Source organism: Poecilia reticulata, chromosome 2, assembly GCF_904066995.2.
Source record: "Poecilia reticulata chromosome 2, P_reticulata-male-v2, whole genome shotgun sequence".
Lineage (NCBI taxonomy): Eukaryota > Metazoa > Chordata > Actinopteri > Cyprinodontiformes > Poeciliidae > Poecilia > Poecilia reticulata.
Window position 1 is genome coordinate 4,255,036 of NC_088831.1, and position 22,205 is coordinate 4,277,240.

The 22,205-nt window shown below is 39.1% G+C and overlaps 1 protein-coding gene across 9 annotated transcripts; it reads right to left on the reverse strand.

Annotated features, from left to right (window-relative positions):
• Positions 1–705: 705 nt before the first annotated feature.
• On the reverse strand, positions 706–21,145 carry LOC103473752 (poly(rC)-binding protein 3-like). 9 transcript variants are annotated; one of them, XM_017303707.2, is made up of 13 exons: positions 20,820–20,936; positions 12,774–12,924; positions 12,656–12,679; positions 12,534–12,566; positions 12,329–12,445; positions 11,491–11,622; positions 11,125–11,253; positions 9,511–9,654; positions 7,600–7,641; positions 6,317–6,392; positions 5,750–5,805; positions 4,643–4,812; positions 706–4,538 (listed from the first exon to the last, which is right to left on the reverse strand). In XM_017303707.2, exons 2-13 carry the CDS (start codon positions 12,846–12,848, stop codon positions 4,484–4,486), a joined length of 1,053 nt encoding a protein of 350 aa, XP_017159196.1. In that variant the 5' UTR covers positions 12,849–12,924; positions 20,820–20,936; the 3' UTR covers positions 706–4,483. The 9 variants fall into 9 exon arrangements, with proteins under 9 accessions (XP_017159196.1, XP_017159195.1, XP_017159192.1 ...); XM_017303706.2 differs by having other exon boundaries at positions 6,317–6,395; XM_017303703.2 differs by having other exon boundaries at positions 5,750–5,808; positions 6,317–6,395; positions 12,774–12,921; positions 20,820–20,934.
• Positions 21,146–22,205: the final 1,060 nt, after the last annotated feature.

Below are 22,205 nucleotides of genomic sequence, written 5' to 3' on the forward strand. Positions count from 1 at the left end.
CACATCACTACCTGTGCACTGGCAGGTTAAATTCCCAAACCTCTGACCCGAATGTTTAACAAAGAAAACGTTGGTTTTGTCCTTTTTTCCGGGGAGAATGTGTGGGAAAAATCATTAAAGGCAGAAAGGACTTTTTGCAACTCATTTAAATAAAGTCACATAAAAAAGAAAAACCAACTTGATTATTCTGTACAGGGTAAGGACTTTGCATATTATTGCCCTTTTTAAATAAAGACATAAAGAGAAAACGATTAGACAGAATTTTTGTTCTGCCAACGTCTCGGTATAATTTTAATCCAAAGAAATGCAAAAAAAAAAGATCTTGCATAATTCCTGATTAATTTGGATACATTGTGAGACATTAGTACATCTTAGCATAGTTAATTAATTGTTACAATGTACTAACATGAGTGAAATTATGCTAATTAACAAAGATTTCAGGATAATAATAATCCGACTGCAGGTGAGATTTTTCTCCCTTGAGGCCAAATTATGTTTATTTGATTCAAGTTCAAGTTGATTCAAATAAGCAATAGCAATAGTATGTTGTATGCTATGTTTATGTTAGCATAAATATTTTTGTGATGAATATTTACTTGTTGAGATACAAAAATGTGTAGTAAGATTTTTAGCTTATTAGCTTGCTGTTAGCTTAATTAGCATTTACAGTGAACCCCTGTCGCCCCCAGAGAAAATCAAATCTCAGAAGGAAAAAATTGAAACTTTATTTGATTTTTATTCTTACCAACACTTTTAAATTAAAAGCTATGTAATTACTCACAACTAATATAGATCTGCACATAGCAAATAAATCAATTGAAAATAGTTACAAAGTTCCATCACCCCCCCTCCTCCTCCCCAAACTGCAATACACATGAACAAAACTAACAAAAAAATCTGATGAATCTTTTTTTTTCCACCCGTTACTGCCACTCTAAACGTTGATAAAATAAAAGCATTTTCAACAGGCTACACAGCTCTTCTGTATCTACCAAGCAAATAAAGAAATAACCGATTAAATAATTGCACATTGCACCCTATTATTGCATTAGTTGCAGTTTGTTTCAAAGTTGTGGCATACTCAGGCATATACACAAATGTAAATACAATTTTCAAACACTGAGTAACACATGAATACTGATGTTATTGAACTCGCACTGCCGTGACTTAGCCTTACAACTTAATAGCTATGCTTTGCAATCAGTTTCAAAATATACAACAAAACCATTTGTTTAATGCACACTCAGCTGTGATAGAAACAGCTAATGAGTACTGATTGTTAAAGCGAACATTTCGATCGTACACATGCACTGAAAACCGTTGTAAAAAAAGCCACATCAGCCTCCAGGGTATTCTCTGTTTACGTGTAACGCAGAAAGAAATCCCTGTCTGGTATTAGCAAACTGTCCTAAAAACATAATTTCTTTTTTTTTAAAGATTAGACAAACATTCCCACTTAAATACAAGAAATTACAAGAAAAATGAAAAGAAACACAAATCCATTCAAGGCTACCACGACTACTTGATTATACATTAAAAAATAAAGAGTTATTGCAGAATAATCATTGACTGTGTATCTTTTAGTAGATTTAAACAGCATTTGGTCCATGTACATAGTCACATTTTGTTATCAAAGCACTGAAGATTGAGAGGAAAAGTGAGTTTGGAAAATAATGTTTCGAGCTGGACATTACTTTTAACTGTCTGGCAGCTTAGCATAACTACTGCCAATGATGACAAGTAAGGCAGCTAACCAAGAGTGGCAGATTGCTGATAAGCATTTATGTTACTTTCAAAATTTGTCAGTATTTGATCTGATGCTGTAGTATTCACTAGAATATTAAACTTGTAAAACACAAAAAGCCAAACTTAGGTTTAAATGTAGACCTTTCTGGGTTTTAATCAAGCTAACATAGCTTAGCCAAAGCCAGTGCTAGCTATTATGCTAGCTAGCATTAGAGGGGAGTTTTTCAAGGAGTGAAATTGCTTTAGAAACATTAATGCTTAATATGATGGTAAAAGAAAACTTTTAAAACATAAATTTGACAAGTTACAAGTTTTACAATTTGGACTTCCCTGGCTTTAGCTTAGTCACAGCCAGAGTTTAAGCTAGACAGCCAACAGAGACATTTTTCTAGCAAGTGTTGATGTTATTTTGGAAAGTTGTTAATATTAATTTTGTTCATATAATTTACAAAATGTAACTATCAGAACTTTTAATAGATTTTAATTTAGAATTTTTCTAAATAAAAGTGCAACAAACTTGGAGCTAAAGCTAATTTTGACTTCTATGGTAGCCAATAAGCACTAATGTTTAAGAATGTTGATAACTTTTAATATGCTGTTTAATTAGTTAAAAATATTCGCAAAACTGTAACAACTTATGAAAATTAAAAAATGCCTTATGATGGATTTATTCCACTCCCACTATCCCTAACAACCATTCGTATTACTAAAGGAAATGATTCATATTCAGTGTGATGCTTGATTAGTTTGAAATAAAGAGTGTTCACAGAAATTCAATAGTTTATAAAACATTGAATTACAGTTTCTGACTTTCAGATTTGGTGTTGGGTAGCCTAACATTAGTTAGCCTAAAAATAATTTGATGTAGATTAAAATTTCAGGTGATGATAGCCATTTTCCATTTTCAGTGTAATACTAATTTAACTGAGAGTTGGCAGTGGCTGATGTAGCAGTAACGGTGTTCCAAAGGGTCAGATTTTTATTTTTGTAATAAATTTACCAAATAAAAAATATTGGTGTGTGTAGGAATAAATCTACTGCAAATGCAAAGCGTTTGTGTTAGAGTTAATGTGCTTCAACAACAACATTCAAGAATTGTTCAATGCTGAACTGAGCTTAGCAGAAGCTCTAAAAGGAGATCACCCAAGTTGTTTAGCATCTGTAGAGCATCCTGAACTATTAGCATATTCAGTGGATAGTTGAATTACTTAAGTTGACCAAATATCACCCACACCTCCTTCTCATATTAGGTACAATACAGCAAAAACAAACTTAGCTTAGCGAACAAAAAAATAAATATGTGCATCACAACACTATAGATAAATACATCCTGGCTTAATGAAAAACCAGCAAAGCAGAAATTGTCATCCAACTTGTCCTTTACAAAAACAATTAAGTTGCCGACGTGGTTGTGACAATGAAAAGACATTCAAAACTAAAGCGTCAAATCAACTGCGTGACGATGACAGAACATGACAAGATGAACAATCGTGAAAAAGAGACTGAGTGGTCACGTCCGCCCAGGCCCTGCGGGTTCCCCCCAAATGAACCCCTGAACATTCCTTGGCCCCAAAAGTAACATGTGTCCAAACATTTAAGCCTCTTCGAAGTTGGCCGAAAAGCCCTAAACGTTTGGACAGCACCTGACTTTGAAGTCCAACTAATCCTCCCACACCAGAGGCAGTCCAGAGTAAAGTGTTGAGTAGTCTATTGCATGAGCGCCGCGTAGTCGACTAATGTGACAAGTCACAATAGTCCTTGTACAAAAAAAAAACATAATAAGGTAGTAAACAATCATTAAAATTTTCCCGTCAGTGTTTTAAGTCACTGATTTTCACTAATTCTCATCCACGCATCTACAGTATATAACTACGATTAATCGGTTTTCAGAGGAGGTGATGTTGGAAAGTTGTTCTGTCTGAGCGGGGAGTAGGACTGGACGTGAACGGTCGAAAATGCTGCAAAAGTTTATGGAAAAGAAACAGGGTCACAAAGATATGACAGCAACATTTCATGAAGCACAAACACGGAGCAGGTTTTTTTGTTTTTTTCTACTCAAATACGCAACGACACAACACTGAACACATGCAGTATAATCAATATTGTAAATAGAGGAAATTAACATGAGAAGGGAGGCTGGAGGAGTGATACCATTGGCTTCATAGGGTCATGTGATGCAGCAAAGAGTCTTGGGCAGAGATTTGACAAGGAACAGTCTAATTTTATTTAATTTTTTTACTTTTGAAACTATGTAATTAAGCTTGAGTCATTTGGCTACATCCCACCACACACTCTGCCGATAGCATCACTGAGCAGCTGTTTAGTAATATACAGATACCTACGTTCTACAAAAATCTTCAGTCGTTTGCTAATACTTTTTAAATGTTGTTCTATGACGCAGCAATGAAAGATATTTAGAAAAGCAATAGACGAAGAGAAAACCAAGAAAAATGAACACAGATTGTTTTCCTAATAAACATTCAACATGCTTTAACAGTTCTCTAAAAAAAACTAACCAACAGTTTTTTGTATGTCTTTTTTTTTTTTTAATCTTTGATTTAATTTGGCTTTCTGAAATATAAGTGGCCACCAAAACCTCTCTGATCTAGGGTAAACCAGAGCAGTGAGGCGGTCAGGGATTTCGGAGAGCCAGAGCCAGAGTCCGAGGGGCTTCATCAGGGTTGTCTGCGGTAGTCGATCATTGGAAAGGGCCAAACGGAGGAGCCAGTCAGGGATCTCAGGATGTGGTCATGGATGATGGGTCGTTCCACATGGCAGCCACGTCCCTGAACCTACAGGTTGATTGCAAGTTAGATTGTTTAGTTTTTTGTTTTTTTCCCCCTTTGCTCAAAAATAAAACAATAAAGTAGAACCTTTTGATACTGATCACTCGGACCTTGCATTAATGAGATACTGAGCCAGGCTGATGTTGGCGGGGGTCCCTGTGATGGTGATCTGGCGCTCCGATGACCCTTCCATGGCATTAGCAATTTTGATCTGCGCCCCAGACATCTGACGGATCTCGTTGATTTTGGTTCCCTGGCGTCCGATTATGCAGCCTATTAGCTGGGAAGAAAATGGGGCAGGACTTAGGATGGCTAGCGCTTTGTAAGTCCTAACAGGCTTCTGTAACAATACTATCTTTTAAAACAAGAATGTCCAAATATTTTGTCATTGGGACAAAATTTTCAGTATGAAAGTGCTCAGGGAACAAACAAATGATATATATTTTTTTCAAAACCACTCTTGGTCCCTCGGCCACACTTTGGACACCCCTGTTTTAAAACTCCCAGATGACAAAAAAACCTAAACAAAAAAAACAGGAGCGCTAATTTTGTATCTGTTTGAAAAAATAAAAATAAAAAATACACTAGCTGCATTTCCACTAGAAATCTTTACGCAAAACATTTTTGCTATTCCTCTAAGGTTGGAAAAAAAAAACACAATTTCACAATTGAGGTGTTTAAAATCATACATGAATGATCTTGTTGATATGATAAGTCATGAAAACTTATGACGGCCATTGACGTATGAGATATATTCATGTTTCAGCCACTGCACCAGTGCTCATCCGCTGCCATCAGAAGAGACTATTACTATTGCTGTTTTGGGGAAATTGTAGTGGCCGATTTTACAGAAGAGCTATGGATTCACCAGTTTTGAATGACAAATTGAACTTTTGAGGAGACGTGCGATGCTGTTACATCTCTGGTGGAGATAGCTGTGCATTGATCAAGGAGACTAATGTTTACAGTTGATGGCACTGCTGCTGAATGCAAACCGGCATGATGTGAAAATGTGTCTATTGCAGTTTTGCAAAATACACCAATTTTGATATGGCTGGAAAACCACTTCATTCTACTGCGAAAATGATTTGTCGGAAAACGAGTCTTCTGGCGTGTTTACTCTAAGTGGATTTATTTTCATAACTCCAATTTGCACAATTTTATGGTCAATGGAAACACAGCTATTGACGTGCACACTATCATAAATCTATACTCACATCATTGGGAATGGTGAGTTCATGAGTACTGGCCTGGTTACTGGCATCCAGACCTGCTGCTGAACACAGGAAGTAGACAAAGAAAAGGGGGAAAGCAAAAGGACAGAAAACAGTTTGGCATGTTGAGGGAACAAGTCGTTACTCTCTTTACAGACATCTAGCAGTAACTGAATCACACAAGCGTGGCTCAGGCCAAAGCAAAGCCCACATACGTCATTGCCTGAGGACCTTGAGTACAGTTAACTCAAAACAAAAATCTATATTAGTTTGTATTATTCCAAAAGAATTTCTAAGGGAAAACCAGACATCAAGAGAAACCTCAACATCAACAAGAGCAGACCACCAGCAGGCCATGTCAATTGCAGTGCACCACAAAGACCAATAGGAAAAAAACGACAAGAAGAACAAGAATGAAGAATAAAGAGATAGGACAGATCCAGCCAAAGAAGAGAGCGAGAGAGTGAGAGAGAGAGAAAATAAAGGAGGAAGAGAAAGTGTTTTTCTCTACAGGTAAAAACGAGAGAAGGATCTTCGGTAAAGAGGGTCATTGTGTAGGTGGGTACGTACCGGGGAAGGCAGGGGTGGTCTGTCCGAGGGGGGTAAAGGGGGTTTGCTGCATAGCCAACTGGTGGAGCTTGCTCAACTGCTGAGGGGGGGAGGAGGAGGACAGCAGAGCTATGAGGTCATCATTAAAAACCCACTCCGGCTCGCACACAAACACACACACACAGACAGACATAGAGAGTTATACAGAGGTCTGCTGGAAATGGCACACAAGTAAAGAAAGGAGCTGAGGAGAAGTAAAGAGGCGAAGAACAAGAACCAAAAGAGACAGAGAGCCAAACAAATTGGAGAGAAGGAGCACTGGACTTGGCCTGATTGGAGTATCGTTGGTTGTGTGAGTTGGTAGGACATTTAGTTGTTTTCTCTAGAATGGTACCACACAAGCTCTGGCAGGAGCTCTGTTGTATTCCTAGCAATGTATTCTTTTTAAATCTTTTCTTCTTTGTTGACAATTTGGAAACATTTTTCTTTTAGCTGCTGGTGTGACACATAGCCTCCATAACAAGGGTGCTGAATCAAAAAAAAACCAAACTCTTAAGGCAAAGCGTAGTGTTTCTCTGCTCTTTGTGTAAGCCCATTGTTGAAGTGTAAGGAGATGGTTACAGCAGTGTTTCTCAACTCCGATATGTTCAAGACAGCAAAATACAGATTTTATGGAAAATGAGGTCAATGGAAGTGTGGATAAAACAACGGCGTATTAGGGCCATTGTAGATAGATGTAGAAAGGAGTACATTTCTACCAAAAAAACAATTTTTAATTAATCTTAGAAAAGTTTTATTTAAAAAGAAATTTAGAATTTTTTGAGTTTGAAAAATCCAAAATTTATTGAAAAAACAGAATATAATAGCTCTTTGAACAAATTCATATGGTGAGAGTTGTGACTATTTTAGTTTTGCTTTGGAATATTTATATTATAGGTGGGATGTATGTAGTTATTATTGTTTAGTTCCATGGTGTTTTTAATATAATTCTTGATAGAAGTATCTTCTATTTAGTTCTAAATAAACAGAAATAGATGTATTTCTAATAAGGACTCATTTTGATTTTGCTACTGATTACTTAACATTCGTATAACCACTGGTAAATTATCAAAGTTTCCCTTCAGGCCAAGCCTCATGAGATTTGAAGCAAAAGAGAAGGCAGGTAGCCAAGGAGCTATAAAGTCAGTAGAGAGGAAATGCACATCCATAAGAAAAGTATTAATATTACTAATTAATATTAATAGGGTGGATAGAAAGATTGACGGAGAGTGCAGCATTGACTGCCTCGTGGGGTTAGCACTCACATCTGGATGAGGGATGGCGTACTGTCCTTGAATGGTGTAAGCCTGTGAACATGAAGAAAAGAGACGGCCGTTATCACGTTAATTTGACTGACCAGACACAAAAACCACATCAAATTGCAAAGAGTACAAACAAACAAACTGAAAAGCTGAAATCGATTTATATTCGTAGCCGTATGACGTAAAGTCATGCACTCTAGACTCAAAACAGTCCTGCTTCTATTCATCAGTCAGATCCAGTTGAACTCAAATCAATAAGGAACGACTCAGACAGCAGGGTGGTGACTGGGAGAGTGTGGAGAAAACCAGAGAAGGAACCCTGACAGGAGCGGGGTGATTGGTCCTACTGGTTGTGTTGCGCTTTTAAGGCCGCAGAGGTCAGAAGTGAGCTAAATTAGATTTTAAAGGAAAAGGCCTCAACCGCACATACAGGAAAACTGGTTTTAGAGGAAAAAAGGTTCAATCTTGACCTAAAAATTTATGATTTATGTCACAGGCTTATTTACGTGATTTCTTGACTGAGATCTGACACTTACTTGGCCAGAATGTGGCTTGTGAAAGTAAACTTATCTCTCCAAGAAGTGATTTCTTTATTTTTTAGGGAATCAAATCAGAGTTGAGAAAATGAAAGTTACAAACATCGACGCTTTAATAACTGCTTGGCTTTTCTTTTACTGGTTATTTACATGATTAACATTGGAAACTCTAGGTCAGGGTTACTGAAACTTACATTCAGTTGGGTATTAAATTGAATATAGTTTTAAGTCAAACTGTACCGTTTGCCTTGTCTTCATTGTTCCTCATCAGATTCAAAAATAATTTTTATTTAAGTTTTTTGCATGTATTTATTTGCTTTGTGAATCTAGTGCAGAAATAAATAATATAAAAAATGCAGCGCTCCCCCAGTGTATTATAAGCCTGGCGGGTCTCCAGGCTCTACTTGCCCCACCTCCAAGCTAAGTATTATTTGCTTAGTCATTTAATTTTTTTTTTTTTTACATACACCAGTAACTGATGGCACAGACTGGTTAAGCTAGGTTTATAGTTGACACACTGTACTCGGTACTAATTGCCGAGTACAGTGCGGAGTTCCCACAGAAGAGGCTCGATTTGGAGAATACTGCACTAACATACAAGTAAAATATCAAAGCCTTATAGAAAGCTGCTAATACCAATAATAAGATGTATATGAATGACGTAAATAGCAGGATGTACAGTTTTTTTGGTGCAAATGCGTTGAGAATCTGAATGCTCAGTGACATATATACCGTACAATTGTGTAAAAAAACATGGTGACACAAATAACATACAAATACATATTTTATCATCACGTTATTAATGATTAGCCACCAGAGTTTAGAGTATTTTGCCCTATCTGTACACTGCAAGAGCAGACACAACCCAAAAATACCTGATCTTTTGAAAATCATTGAAGATATCCTGTCCTGATCACACCTTGTTTAACAGTAAAGTTTGGTATGCAACTCATTCTACTAGTCCGGTGTTGTGTTTTCTTTTCGGTTGATGCTTTATTTTCAAAATTTCTTGTCAAATCTTAACATTTATTAGTACAAAAGCACAGTGGGGCAACCGGTAGCATCCCTACCATTGGGTCTCGCAAGTTCTCTGAGGGAAATCCTGAAAATGGTTGCAAAAAATTAGTTTCATAAATCCAATAATCATCCCCACTAACCAAACCCAATCTGAAACCATTGGTTTGCGATTTTCTTTTTAGTCTGAAGGAAATAAGAAGCGTTGTCATTTTTTATCTCAGTTCTGATTCAAGCGGCTCAGGCTGGTGGGTGACAGTTAACAGCGGTGGTGGTTTCATGCTAGTCGTGGGTCGGGGGGGTCAGGGAAACGGGGGAGTGAAGGTCTGGAGGAAGAGTGAGTAAAACCTGGTGTGACACTAACAGGCAGTGGCTGGTGCTGCAGTAAGAGGCTGAGGTTGGCTGTGGACGCCCCCAGTGGGTCTGCTCTTACCTGGCCACCTGAAAAAATGACAGGGGTGGAGGCAGGCTTTGGGCGGTAGGGGATGGTGGCACCTTTCGGTGGGGACTGAGGAGAGCAAAGGAGGAGAAAGTGGGGGGACGGGAGGTAGGAAGGGGGGAGATGTGGAGAAAGTGTTAGAGCAGAAGAGAAGAGAGACAGAAGTTGCATAAAGTGAGACCAGAAGGGGACGGTGCCGTTGGGGGAAGACAACCTGTGACACACGAAAGTGCTCTTCACTGTGTGTTCATGCTGACATAAAATGTCCAAACTGTGGTTGAGTGCACAACTAGACCTGGATTTACCTGGAAAAACCACTTTCAACTGGATAATGACGACTCAACATACTTGCACTTTAAATATATTTCTCTGTCCGTATTCTGGAGACTTACAGTCATGTCACAAAAGTCCTAGCATCCATGGCTGGTGCCATCATGAAGGCCCAATGGAGAACTGGCTGTGCAGATAGTTAAAATTAATGGTGCAAGAAGAAGATCCGACATAGAACTCTGACATGGGAGAACAGTGGTGAAGAATAAATAGGAGTGGGTAGATGTTCTGTTTTGGTACAGAGTGGCTAAATGCATACTGAGGAGGAGGAAAAATACAAAGGTGCTCTCTTGTCAAATCCATCACCTGAGAAAGTTGCTATGACTGTCCTAAAAGTTGCTAAATGATATAAGAATATCAACATTTTGAATGCAGTCTACATAAATAATCTTAGTTGACCAAAAAGAGACATTAGAGATGCATTGATCCGATATCAATATCCGTATTGGTTCTGATTTTGAAAAAAATTCCAGACCAGTGACAACTTGCCCAATTTGTAAGGGCAGATCTATTCAGTCTAATTCTAAGAACGCTTTGTGCTCTGAGCAACGTCATGCTTTATTATTGATGTTAAGATATATTTAGAAGACTTAATCATTTTTTATGAACCATTTGGAAGAAGGTTTGTTTGCTCTTTACATGCTGGACAAGGTAGTCAAATTATTGTTATTGTCAGTTTCTTTATTATTTATTTGACATTGGTTATTGTGACTGAACAAATTAAAGTTGCTTTTACATATTTGACCAAGGTTATGAAAATATTGGTGTATTTAAGTGCATTTATGTCTGTGTTTAAAAAAAGAAACATTTTAAGTCAGCACTGTCTGTCTGTATCTGATCAGTATCGGCCGATACTAAAGCTCAGATATCGGTATCGGTATCGAAAGTGAAAAAAGTTGGATCGATGCATCTCTTTTAGAAATACAGAGATTTATTTTAATGCAGTAATTTATTTTAGATATAGAAACTAATTTATTTTATATGTAGAAATGTTACAGTAACATTTCATTAGCGGTCTGGAGGAGAACAGCCTTCATCCCTATTTGCTCTGGCCACTCTCATTGGTCAGTAGGGAGTTCTACAGACATTGAACTTTTTGATGCTACAGATTTCTAGCCGAAAAGCCAATGTCGTGCTTTCCTCCATGTTAGGTTTTGTGAGTGAAGACTTTAAGTGTGTGTGTCCCTCCCTTCCCCTTCCCCACTGTACCTCCAGCATCACCACACATATCTGTTTGACACACTGGATGATGGCTTCCGGCGCCCCGGAGATGGTCACCGCTCTCTCTGTGGAGTTGGGCAGCATGTCGCCTGCCACCTGGACCTGAGCTCCCGTCGACTGGTGCGACAGCAAACATAAAACCAGAACGTGACCTTTCAGTCGTCTTTAAATATATTCACAGTGAGAGAGTTGTATCAGAAGAGGTTTCATGATCACGCTTTTGGGATTATGCAGAGGAAAGAGGTTAAAAGGGAATTATTTGATTTCCATTAATCCTGGATTTGGAGAACATATATTGGAAATCTTTTCATTATAGCATATGGATATGATGTAGGTAACAAAAGTTCTGCTTGCCTCTCTCATTTCTTTGATTTTGGAACCGCCTTTGCCGATCAGGGAGCCGCACTGGCTGGCAGGAACGACGAGCCTCAGGGTTACTGGAGGCTTACTGGTGGCCGGACTGTTACTCATGGAGTTGATTATGTCCTGAACGGGAAGTGATGACACGCCATGTTTTATTTAAAAGTTGTTCTTTTTTTCACATATTTGGCAATATAAGGCATAAACTTTAAACTTTTGCAACTTTTACAAATCGAAATCAAAGGTATATTTGATTGTGCATTCATGTAGTTAATGGAAACGCAGCTGGTGCCCATTTGGAAGACCAACATATGCCCAAGTTTTAACTTCCTGGCTTGAATATTCCCAAGTGATGAAATTACCTGATCTACTGCCTCCCAATTTCTGACAAATTGACTGGTTCAAAGCAACAGTTCAGTTCAGAAATCTCCTCTTGTTTGTCTTTTTCTGCAGAAACTATTTCCTGCAAAGATTAAGCGATCTGTTGGCAGGTCGGTCCATCTGCAGCGTAAACAGTCTTGGACGGCGATTGAACAGCCTAATGAAAACACGTTACTGGCCCCCTTTCAGAGGGTGCTGCAAGATGAGATCAGCACATTTCTGTCCGACGTAAGACAACCGAGCCTGCTTTGTATTCTGGGTGGCAATGAGCCAGCAGAGGCGCTCAGAAAAAGATGGAGCTTTTGTTTTTTGATAGCTTTAAATACATATTTACAGTAAGATAAAACATACTCTGGGCATCCTATTGCAAATCAGACTTTGTGTATACTGATCGCTGGTCAATAATTACGTCCATTATGGATCTAATTACGAATCCAACTGAAAGCTTTACCTCCTCAAACTTGTAGGCAATCATGGCGAATGCCTTGAAAATGGCGTCTGTCGGCCCGGTGATGGTCACTATCCGCTCTGGACAGTTCCCTTCTGAGATGTTGATGCGGGCGCCACTCTGAACAAAAAAGGAAAGCTGAAAATGTGCAGTGGCGTCTTAAAAATATACCAATAGACCGATGGACATGATGAGAAAAAGGTCTTACGTCTTCACGCATTTTCTTCACAGTCTCTCCTTTCTGAGAAGCAGATTAAACAGCAGTTAGATGTTTGTAGTGAGACAACATCCCACTTGGAAAGCTCTAGTTGTTGTGCTTGTGATAAATACCTTTCCTATGATGCTTCCCACCTCCTGCAGGAGAAGAAGGACAAAGCAGGTTTAATCTCAACTTGCTACTAAAGATCAATCTCGAAGCCAGAGGATTTGCAGGAATGGCCGTTCGTACCTTTCCGTGCATCAGCAGCCTGATGGTGAGGGTCACGTTTAGGCCACCTTCAGACTGAACCTTAATGGGCTCCATGTCGGGGTTGGAAGTGAAAGGAAGGGGTATGGTTTCGTGAGAGAGGAGGTGGTGGAGTCGGCTGACTGGTCAGCTGCTGGGCAACAAAAAATAAAACAGAGATTTAAGGTGGTTGAAGACTGTCATTTTGCCAAACATTGGAATAAAAATTTGTACCAACTAGGGAGCTTTTTCCCCCATCAATTTACCCCTCTGTCTGACTGTGACATCTACCACGCTCTAACTGAACGTGATGCCAAGACTGCTAGAGGTCCAGACCTCTGACTGCTCACTCTGCTGGGTTAGTAGTGTCGCCCATGGCTATAATTTTGATCCAACCTGGTCCGGTTTTCAGCATCCTGAAAACCCTCTCAATCGGATTTAAATCCAGAATTCGCCTGGGTCACTCCAAAACTTGGTTTTAGTTTTTTGAGCTATTTGGAGGTGGACTGGCCAGTGCATTTTGGCTCCCTGTCCCGACGCTCGAGCTTAAGCTCTTGAACTGATGACCAGATATTCTGCTTGAGGATTTTTCCTCTGGACAGCAGATTTGGTTGCATCAATTAGGTCAACATCGATCTCAGCTAAGGCAGTGAGGCCTGCACGGCTATAGATATTGTTAGGAGTTCTTTTGTGATCTCCTGGATGTGTTTCCAATGTGCGATTGGAGTTATTTTGGTTGAACACAATCCTATGTTTTCTATGTTTGTGGATAATGAATTTCTAAAGCTTTACAAAGGAATGTGTGCTGCTGTTTGTTATAAGACTTATTCAACATGATCACAAACAATATATCAAAAACAATATAGTGTAAGAATGAAAATCATATTTTTTTTTTAATCAAATCTGGATTATCTCTAATTCTGCCTGACATCTGATGTCATGACTCAGACTTTAGAATTCGCAGTTATCAGAGCAAACACTAGAGGGCGCCTCAGCCCACAGCCTGACTGTAAAGAGGATGGATGTGAATGTTCACATGAGGTCTGCTGCGGGGTTTTTAATCTGCAGCCGGATTCTCTGACAGAATTCCCAAACATCGCAGCGCGGATTGAAAGCACGGCTCGACTTTTGTTTAATCAGGATGACGTTCCTCCAAACATTAGGAGAGAGAGTCACGGGTAAGCCGAAAGCTTCAAATCCAGAAGTTGTTTTTGTTTTGTTTTTTACTAAACAAACAAACAATAAATAGATAAAATGATGATTTGTGGGATGATTTGTGTCAAAGCACAAATTTTCCATCTGCTGCTTTATTAGATCCTTGGTTTCAGAGCGAGCGGAAAAGCTCCTGCAGCGGCTGACCTTGACAGAACAGACAAAGTCGCTGTCAATCCCAGGCTCTGTTGCCATGTGGAAACTGAAATAAATCCATTTCTCTCCTATGTGTGGCTAAGAACTCTTACATAATGACATGTGAAGCCAGGAATTGATAAAAAAAAAAACACATAAAAAATATTTCCATTTTTATCATTCAGACACAGCAGGACTAACTCGTAATTTCAGTGTCGTCCAGAAGAAACAGAGTGTAAAGAGCAAGCCTCTCTATGCCTCTTTTTTAGAAAGTTGTAATCTGTCAGAGGAACTCATTTTTAGATATTTTTGAATAATGAGAAACTTTTATTACTTCTATGTTTATTTCCTATCTTTGAAAGTTCTCCACATTTCTATAGAGTGAAGAGTACCAAAGTCCAACAAATAACTAACTTGAGAAATAATTATTTAAATCTGTAATTAATTGTTTTACATGTTAAAAACTAGATATAATCATTTCATGATTTGAACAAATGATTGTATGTTCCTGTGCTGAAGCACATCATGAATTAATTTAAACTGTCAAATTTGCCCATTAAACTCAGTGGGTGGGATTAGAGTAGCTTCTATAGAGATCTTGATGCCTGATTGGCTGCTTCAAATGGGAAGTCTTCCAGGTTTCCTATCAGTATCTTCCCTGGAAAGCGCAGGAATAGCTTTGATAACATAATTAAATTGTTGTGTTTTATTTACCACAAAATCTGGGTGAGCAACTCCAGGTTGCTCACTCTCTAACATGTTCACGAGAGAGCGCTAGCTGCGTTAGCTAGCAAGTGGGGCTAATGTTGATACTGTCTGTAACAGCTTCCTCCAGGCTAAAGGACGCCAATTACAGGACAAACTCCTGTCATCATCGCCCCCAAACTTAATGCAAAAATTGATGACTTGTTTAAATGATTATTTTACAAGTTGTTTATTTTAATTTGGCATTCATTGCTGTCTGTACTTTTTTTTACCATTGTTACATATTTCTTTGTAGACACCTTTTCTACTTTGAAAATTGAATGTGTTTTCAGTCTGTTCCTTCCATCTCCATTTTGAGATTAATTTAAATAGATGTATTTTCTTATTGTATATTTTTTTTTTACCAGTTACCTATCAAGCACCTTTAGTGTTTTATGTTAGACGTCTTTAATACGTCATAATAAACGTCTTTCCGTCTTTTTCTTTTCAGATGCACTGTGACATAATTAGGTGTCTTTGTGTTTATTTTTCTACACCATGCAACAAATATCTTTTCCCTTTTGAAATACTCACTGCATACATACAAGTAGACACCTTTTCTTCATTGGTTTTTATGTTTCGGCTAAATTGTTTTTATAAAGACGTTTATTCTGAACTATAGAAATATTGCTTTACTTTGTTCTTTTCTGTGACTTTTAGACATCGGTCATCTAAAAGTCTGACATATTTGTCAGCCATAAATACACACTTTGGACATCTATCTGTGTATTTATTGACAACATTTATATATATCACTAGAGGTCATCATGTAAATTTTTTTCTGCCTTGAAATGTCGACACTGTTTACGTCGATACACACGTACAGATGAACATATTGTCCATCTGTCTAGCACATATTTTCACGTTTTATCTTTCATTCACTTTAATTCATCAGCGACACATTTTCCTGTAGATTTTTTTTTCCACAATGGAAAAATACAGTTTCACCTTTTACTTTTCAGGCCACTATCACAAGATTTCTTCATCGGTCGTCTTTTCAACCACATTTAGGGATTGTAAAAAAAACCAAAAACACATATTTATTTTAAACCACAATCAGACTTTATGGACATCATTTTAATTATAAAGAAAATAACTATTTTCACATCAGTAGATGTCGTTTGAGTATAAATAAATGTCTTCATCTTTTATTTTTCATCCAGTTTGTTTGGAATTGACAGAGCCATATTTTATAGTTAAGTTAATAGACATAGAAATATGTGTTGATTATAGAAATGTATAAGCACCAGCATCACACTTGCACACAAATAGAAAATGTTTGAAAAACAAAAAGATGCAACTGAAATTCATAAACGAACAGACGGACGTCATATCATTTTCAAACATATATTACAGGAAGGAAAAGAAAAATCTCCTTTCCAATAAATGAAAGAAGGAACAGAATTTGTTTTAGATTCAGTGCAGACAAAGTTTAACGTATACAACACGGTAAAATTTGTTTTTCATTTTCTTGTATCTTATTAGCGTCAACAACGTGAAAAGTGAAAATATTTCAGATGTTAAACATCGACAAATCCAAACGAGCCTCTGATTTTGGTTTTTATATTAGCATAATATGATCTCATCAGTTCAGATTCCTCCATAACACACAGTGCTTATAGATTCCCTGTAATCCCTGACATGTATCAAAATGAAAAAAAAAAAAAAATATATATATATATATATACTTTTACAGCGCTCTACTGACTGTAAATGTATCTCAATCTGCGTCGACGGATGCCGGTTTTAGAGGTTCGGGAGATGAGCGGCAGGGATTCGGCCGCCAGCTGTCCCCTCCCAATCTCCCAGAGGAGACCAGATTACGTAAAAAGCCTTAATCCGGGTTTAAAACCCGAGCCAGCGGTGCAGGTCCTCTCCAGGGGCAGACGGGAGGGATGGAGGGAGGAATAAAAAAAAAAGAAAAGAAAAACACAGATTTATGCTGGGATTAAATCAATGGTTTCATCTTGGAGGCAAGATGGTGCTTAAAGGTGGAAATGTATTTCTAAAACCCTGATGGAGGAAAATGAAAAAATTAAAAAATCTCCAATTAAGACTCAAACTCAGCTGTTAATCTAGGTCAACTAAAAGAAAAAAAAAAAGGTCTGTCGGGCCTCAAAGATGGTAGGAGCTGCATTTCAATAGTTTCATTCTGCTCATGCATCCTAAAAGAATGAGGTCAAGGGCCTGTGAATCACCGGCGCCAAAAACCTTGCAGCATTTTACCTCTTTTTTTTCTGTTTTTTTTTTTAAAAGGGAAAAAAAAAAAGCAACAAAAAAAAATCATGAAACTAGATTTGACCAGGCTTCGCTGGGAAGTCGTTAAAAGCAAAAACGCAGACAGGGCCGTGGCGGGGAATTTTTCCTGACATCTGACAGGGAAAGTGGGTCATGCTCGGTGCTGCAGCGCTGCTAGCCTCCTCCTCCTCCTCTTCGATGGCGGCTATTGAATTAATCACGCTTTACGCTCGGCTGGGCAACACGGCGCACAAAATGGCTCCCTCCTCCTCTGTCCTCCTCCGCCTCGGCCGCAGAAAAGACTCAAGCGTCGCTCTTGAAGAGCCCGAATCACTAAACTCCGCCATCCCTTGACCTCTTTCCTCTTTAGTTGCTGCCAACTGAGTGGAGTTGCACTTTGTATGCAGAACCGTCAGTGTGTGAACGATGGAAAGTTGCTGCAAATGGTGGCGAGAACAAGGAAGGAGGATGTTTGTGGATCTCAAATGGATGAGAAACTTTACTTTGAACTTTTAAAGAAGTGTCTGGAAAGTGTATGAATAGCAAAAGTGGCTCATGTGTTCCAAGCCGCTCTTTCATTCAAATGTAATCACAACATATTTAAGATCTTGATTTCATACGGAACTCAGATTCTAGACTCTTTATTCAGTTTCTGCATGCAAACCAAAGATATTATCACTAAAGTATTAGGCCTGTCATGATAAATTTTCCCAGAACTTATTGCGATAAACGATAATATTGTTATTTTGAGACCATTTTCAAGTGTTACAATAGTAATAATTCAAGAACACATTCTGAACATTTAAACACAAACTGGAAGACATTTGAAATATCCAAAATAAAGAAAGAACACAACAGAAACAACAAATAAAATAAATTATGAAGTCTGTCAAAAAAATTATCTTCTTTAAAAAAAAAAAGAAGAAGAAAAAAAAGCACCACGCTGAAGACTTTTATGAATCAGTTTTTGGTAAAAAGAGACAAAAATGAGAAAAATAATAAATCCAGCCGATGAAAATTATTGACTTTCTTTTAATTTATCATGCGATTAATTGATTTATTATTTAATGTGACAGGTATACCTCTTACTGTTTAAAATGTAGAGTAATGCATTCAGGAGATGCTGTTTTTCCATGTAAAGTCAGTCTTGGCATTCTGTTTCTACATATACAATGAAATCAAAGCAAATTCAAAATGTTGTTGGCTACTGCACATCTGTTCACTCGATTTGGAGAAAATATCAAACTATCGTCCGTTAAATTCAGATACTGAGGTGAGCTAATAAGACTGGGAGAGAAACAGATGTAAAATCAATTAAGGAACATCGATAAAATTGTTCTAACCAGGTCAAAGCCTCTAGCACAGTGGTGGGCAATCCTGGTCCTCGAGGGCCGTGTCCTGCAACTCTTAGATGTCTCCCTGGTCCAAGCCACGTGATTCCAACAACTGAATCACCTCCTAAGCGCAGTCAGTTTCTCCAGAGTCCTGCTAACGACCTCATTATTTGACTCAGGTGTGTTGAAGTTGAGGCTCATCTAAAAGTTGCAGGAGACCGGCCCTCGAGGCCTGGAGTTGCCCACCCCTGCTCTACATCTGTTTAGTCCTGACTAAAATATTCTACGTTTTGTCAATCCGAAACAACAGCCTTAAGACGTTTTCATTATTGAGGCAAGTAAATCCTGAAATCTCAAGTTTTCAGGTTTTCGTACCTTAAAAATGTGCCTATTGGAGGTGGAAGGCATCATTTTTGTTGGTTTTTGCCTTTCAATCAAATGTGAGGTTGCATCGTTTTTTAGAGACGTACTGATCTGATATTAGTATGAGTATCGGTCCCGATATTCGAGATATTCCCGAAATTCTAGACCGGGTATCAGTGACAATATGTCTGATCCATAAGTATTCAGTCTAATTGTATGTTTTCTGCTTTGAACAAAGTCGTGCCTTATTATTGGTTTTACATTATACTTAGAATTGCTAGTTTCACTTTCTGAACCATTTGAAAGATTTGTTTCAGTTTGACCAAGATAGTCAACCTATTGTTTTTGTCAATTTTCAGTTTCTTTATCAATTATTTTACATTATATGTTATACTGCTAATCGCACTGACTGAACAAATTAAAATTGTCTTTACATGTTTGTAGCTTGTGAAGCTTCAGATATCTGGATGGCATGTAAGTGAGAAAAAGTGGATCAGTGCATCCCTACTTTATTTCTCCGAAAGAAATGCTTGAAATGGTAGAAGATTTACATCCGCCGAATTAACACAAGCAAAGTTAGATGTCTGTCCATCATCATTTAACCAATTCTGGGACGTGTTTGTGCTCCAATTAGGGGTGAACAAAAGGGAAATTAGCGAGAATGTAGGGCAACAGAGGGGGACCGCAGAGGGTGACCTCTTTGAGCCATATGCTCTGTATCACAGGAGAGCCTCACTTTGGGGGGGAGATGTGAGAAAAGGCTCTCAGAGTTCAAAGTTTGGAGCAGGAAGGGGATGAATAATTACTCTGCTGTCAGAGAAGGGAACTGATCAAGTAGATACGAGGGGTTGAGTTCGTCTTCGGTTTCCTGGTATATGAGCAGCTAGTCTCGTCTGGCTTTTGTTTTATGCAGCGCAGAGGGGGGGTCAGAGGCAGGGGGGCGCCCGCCCAGTCGGCCTTCCTATGCGCCGCTATGACAGCCCTCTCAAGAGCTGTCATTCCGCATCAGCAGACCAGCATCCTGACATCTCAACCTAAATCACAATCAAAGCTGCAACTACCTCAAACTGGAGGACGCACCCAACAACCAACACGACCGCTGACCACAGAGAGGCTCCAGCGCTAGCTCACGCGCTTCTAGCATGCAGAGGAAAAGCCGTTGGAACGGAGGCACACCATGTTGCGCCCCGAAGAGCAGCACCAAGTCGGCCATTTTAGATTTGCCACAGTTTGTAATGTGAGATCACTGGTTGTCACAAAGTCATGGCTTCCATACGCCAAGCTTCCCCCGAGCTCTGATGCGGAACGAGACAAGAATGTCCCCATTTCCTTTTCCTGCTTCCCTTTCTTTTTCACATTTTAGCTTTGTCGCTTCGCAGACATTATATCTGAGCGCTTAGTCTGAACAAATCAGGGCAGATTTCAACAAAATGACGCACGACATTTATCTTTTCTTATGACTACCCAACAATAAGGCGAGCCATGGCGCTGGCGTCCGCATGGAGGTAATCAGAATAACGACCTCATCCATTGTGTGTCAGCGAATCCTTTCTACATCTAATGCAGCTAAATGCCAAACAATGAAATCGCTCGTGCTTGAAGCAAAAGACAATCAGTTAAACAATGACAACCGCCAGATGCCTGAAAGCAAAATCGATTGACTGCAAACCACAGTGTTCTTTAGGGAAACCAAAAAAGATTCCCACCCAATACGAATTCATCATGTTGGAGTTTGCCAATGAAAGCATTTAAAATTATTGGGTTCGAAAAAGAAGTCAGTGGGTAAGTTAGTAAGTCAATTAATTATTGATGGCTTCCCCACATCCTCACCAAGAATCTAGAAATTCAAGTTTTCCATAGTTCAAAGCCTCTGCAACTCCGTCAACCAAAGCAAGAACTTCAAACATTTCTCTCTAAAAACTTTTAACAAGTATTGCATTTAAATGTTGGCTTTCCAACTAAAGCATTGTTCTAAAACAACAACAAAAAAGAGGCCGTAATCAGGAGCAGAAAAAGAGTTTACCTTTTCGCGGTGCAGGATACAGTAGCTGACAACCACTATCGCCGCTGAAGGATTAAAAATCGCAAAGGGAAGATGATTTCTCCACCCCCCGCCACCCCCGCGCACCTCTCTCTTCCTTTGATCGGAAAAAACCCTGCCACCCTATTGGCCCGTCTAGCCGGGAGGGTCACGTGAGCGACCCAATCGACACGTGACGCTTTCCGAATTTATATGACGAAACCGACTTGCATACTCGTCGAGCGAGGTTTGTGCTACGACTGTTTCCAGAGACCGTTCTGCAAACAGGCTGCATGTTGAGAGAGGGGTAGTTTGGGTGACCATCACCCACCGCCCTCTATACCCACCGCCCCTCACCCTTTAATTTTCCCTCGGATGCATCAAAAAAAGAAAAAAGAAAAGGGGGACATGCCCAATGAGGCACACGGGCATTACAGGGGCACGTCTGGGGATGATGGGGCAGTCTGAATCAGAACTTTAGCCTCCAGGGGCATTTGGAATCCAGAAAGCCATCGTCCTTGTTATTGGTAATGACAAGTAACACACACACACAGAAAAATGAAAACCAGATCAGAGCAGCCCCGGCCACAACTTTCTGGCGCAAATGAGCGCCTTAAAACCTGCGCGCTCACTCCCATCTCCTGCTTTTTAATCTGCTTCCCTCTGAGAGCGTGTATGTCCAGAATTACAGAGCTTTGGAGGCCACCCGTCCAGATTTTTTTTTTTCAATCCAGCACAAATCCAGCCCTCATGTCAGATGGACAGTTGTGCAGAGCTTAATCTGCCATCATTAGGCTTGGACGGCAGCAACAGAAAAGCGGTAGGAAGGGTTAGGATGTCTGGATTAGGGACAATTCAGACAATAGAGAACAACCTCGCTGTTGATTGTTTGCATTCAGCGCAGATGCTCAGGACTGTTTCTGCTTTTAATTGGCGCACCTATATAATACTGAATAGTAGTCATGTCTTTACCTATCCACCCGACTGTAAAATGGCCCATGGGAGAGAATACAAATAGAGCATTAAATGTGTTCCACATTGAGTCAAAAGAGGCAAAGAAAGAGTGAGTGGCTTGCCACACCAGACAAAAGCTGCTACATTAAAACTTCTGGAAACTGGTCAGAGTGGAAACAAGAAATGCTACTAATAACTTCCTTTAATCTTTATGCTCGCTCTCCACAGTTCTTTGACATAATATGCAGTTGTTTGTTTCAGAAGACCCCTGGACCCCCTGACTCACTCTAAAGTCTTTATTTTGTTTTCCTGCAGCCATTTGGAGTTGGACTTGCTGGTGTGTTTTGGATCATTTTAGGTCTTAGATTTTTGCATGCCTTACTAGAAAACGTAAAAGATTTTTAAGACATTTCGTTGGATCTTACAACAATTTCA

Excerpts from the sequence above, each read along its gene's own strand:
- LOC103473752 (XM_017303703.2), bottom strand. The coding sequence starts at position 12,848 with ATGGAGCCCATTAAGGTTCAGTCTGAAGGTGGCCTAAACGTGACCCTC. Across the intron at positions 9,655-11,124 it reads TATGTGTGGTGATGCTGGAG|TCCCCACCGAAAGGTGCCAC; the intron begins GTACAGTGGGGA and ends TGCTCTCCTCAG. Across the intron at positions 6,396-7,599 it reads ACGCCATCCCTCATCCAGAT|CAGTTGAGCAAGCTCCACCA; the intron begins GTGAGTGCTAAC and ends TCCCCCCCTCAG.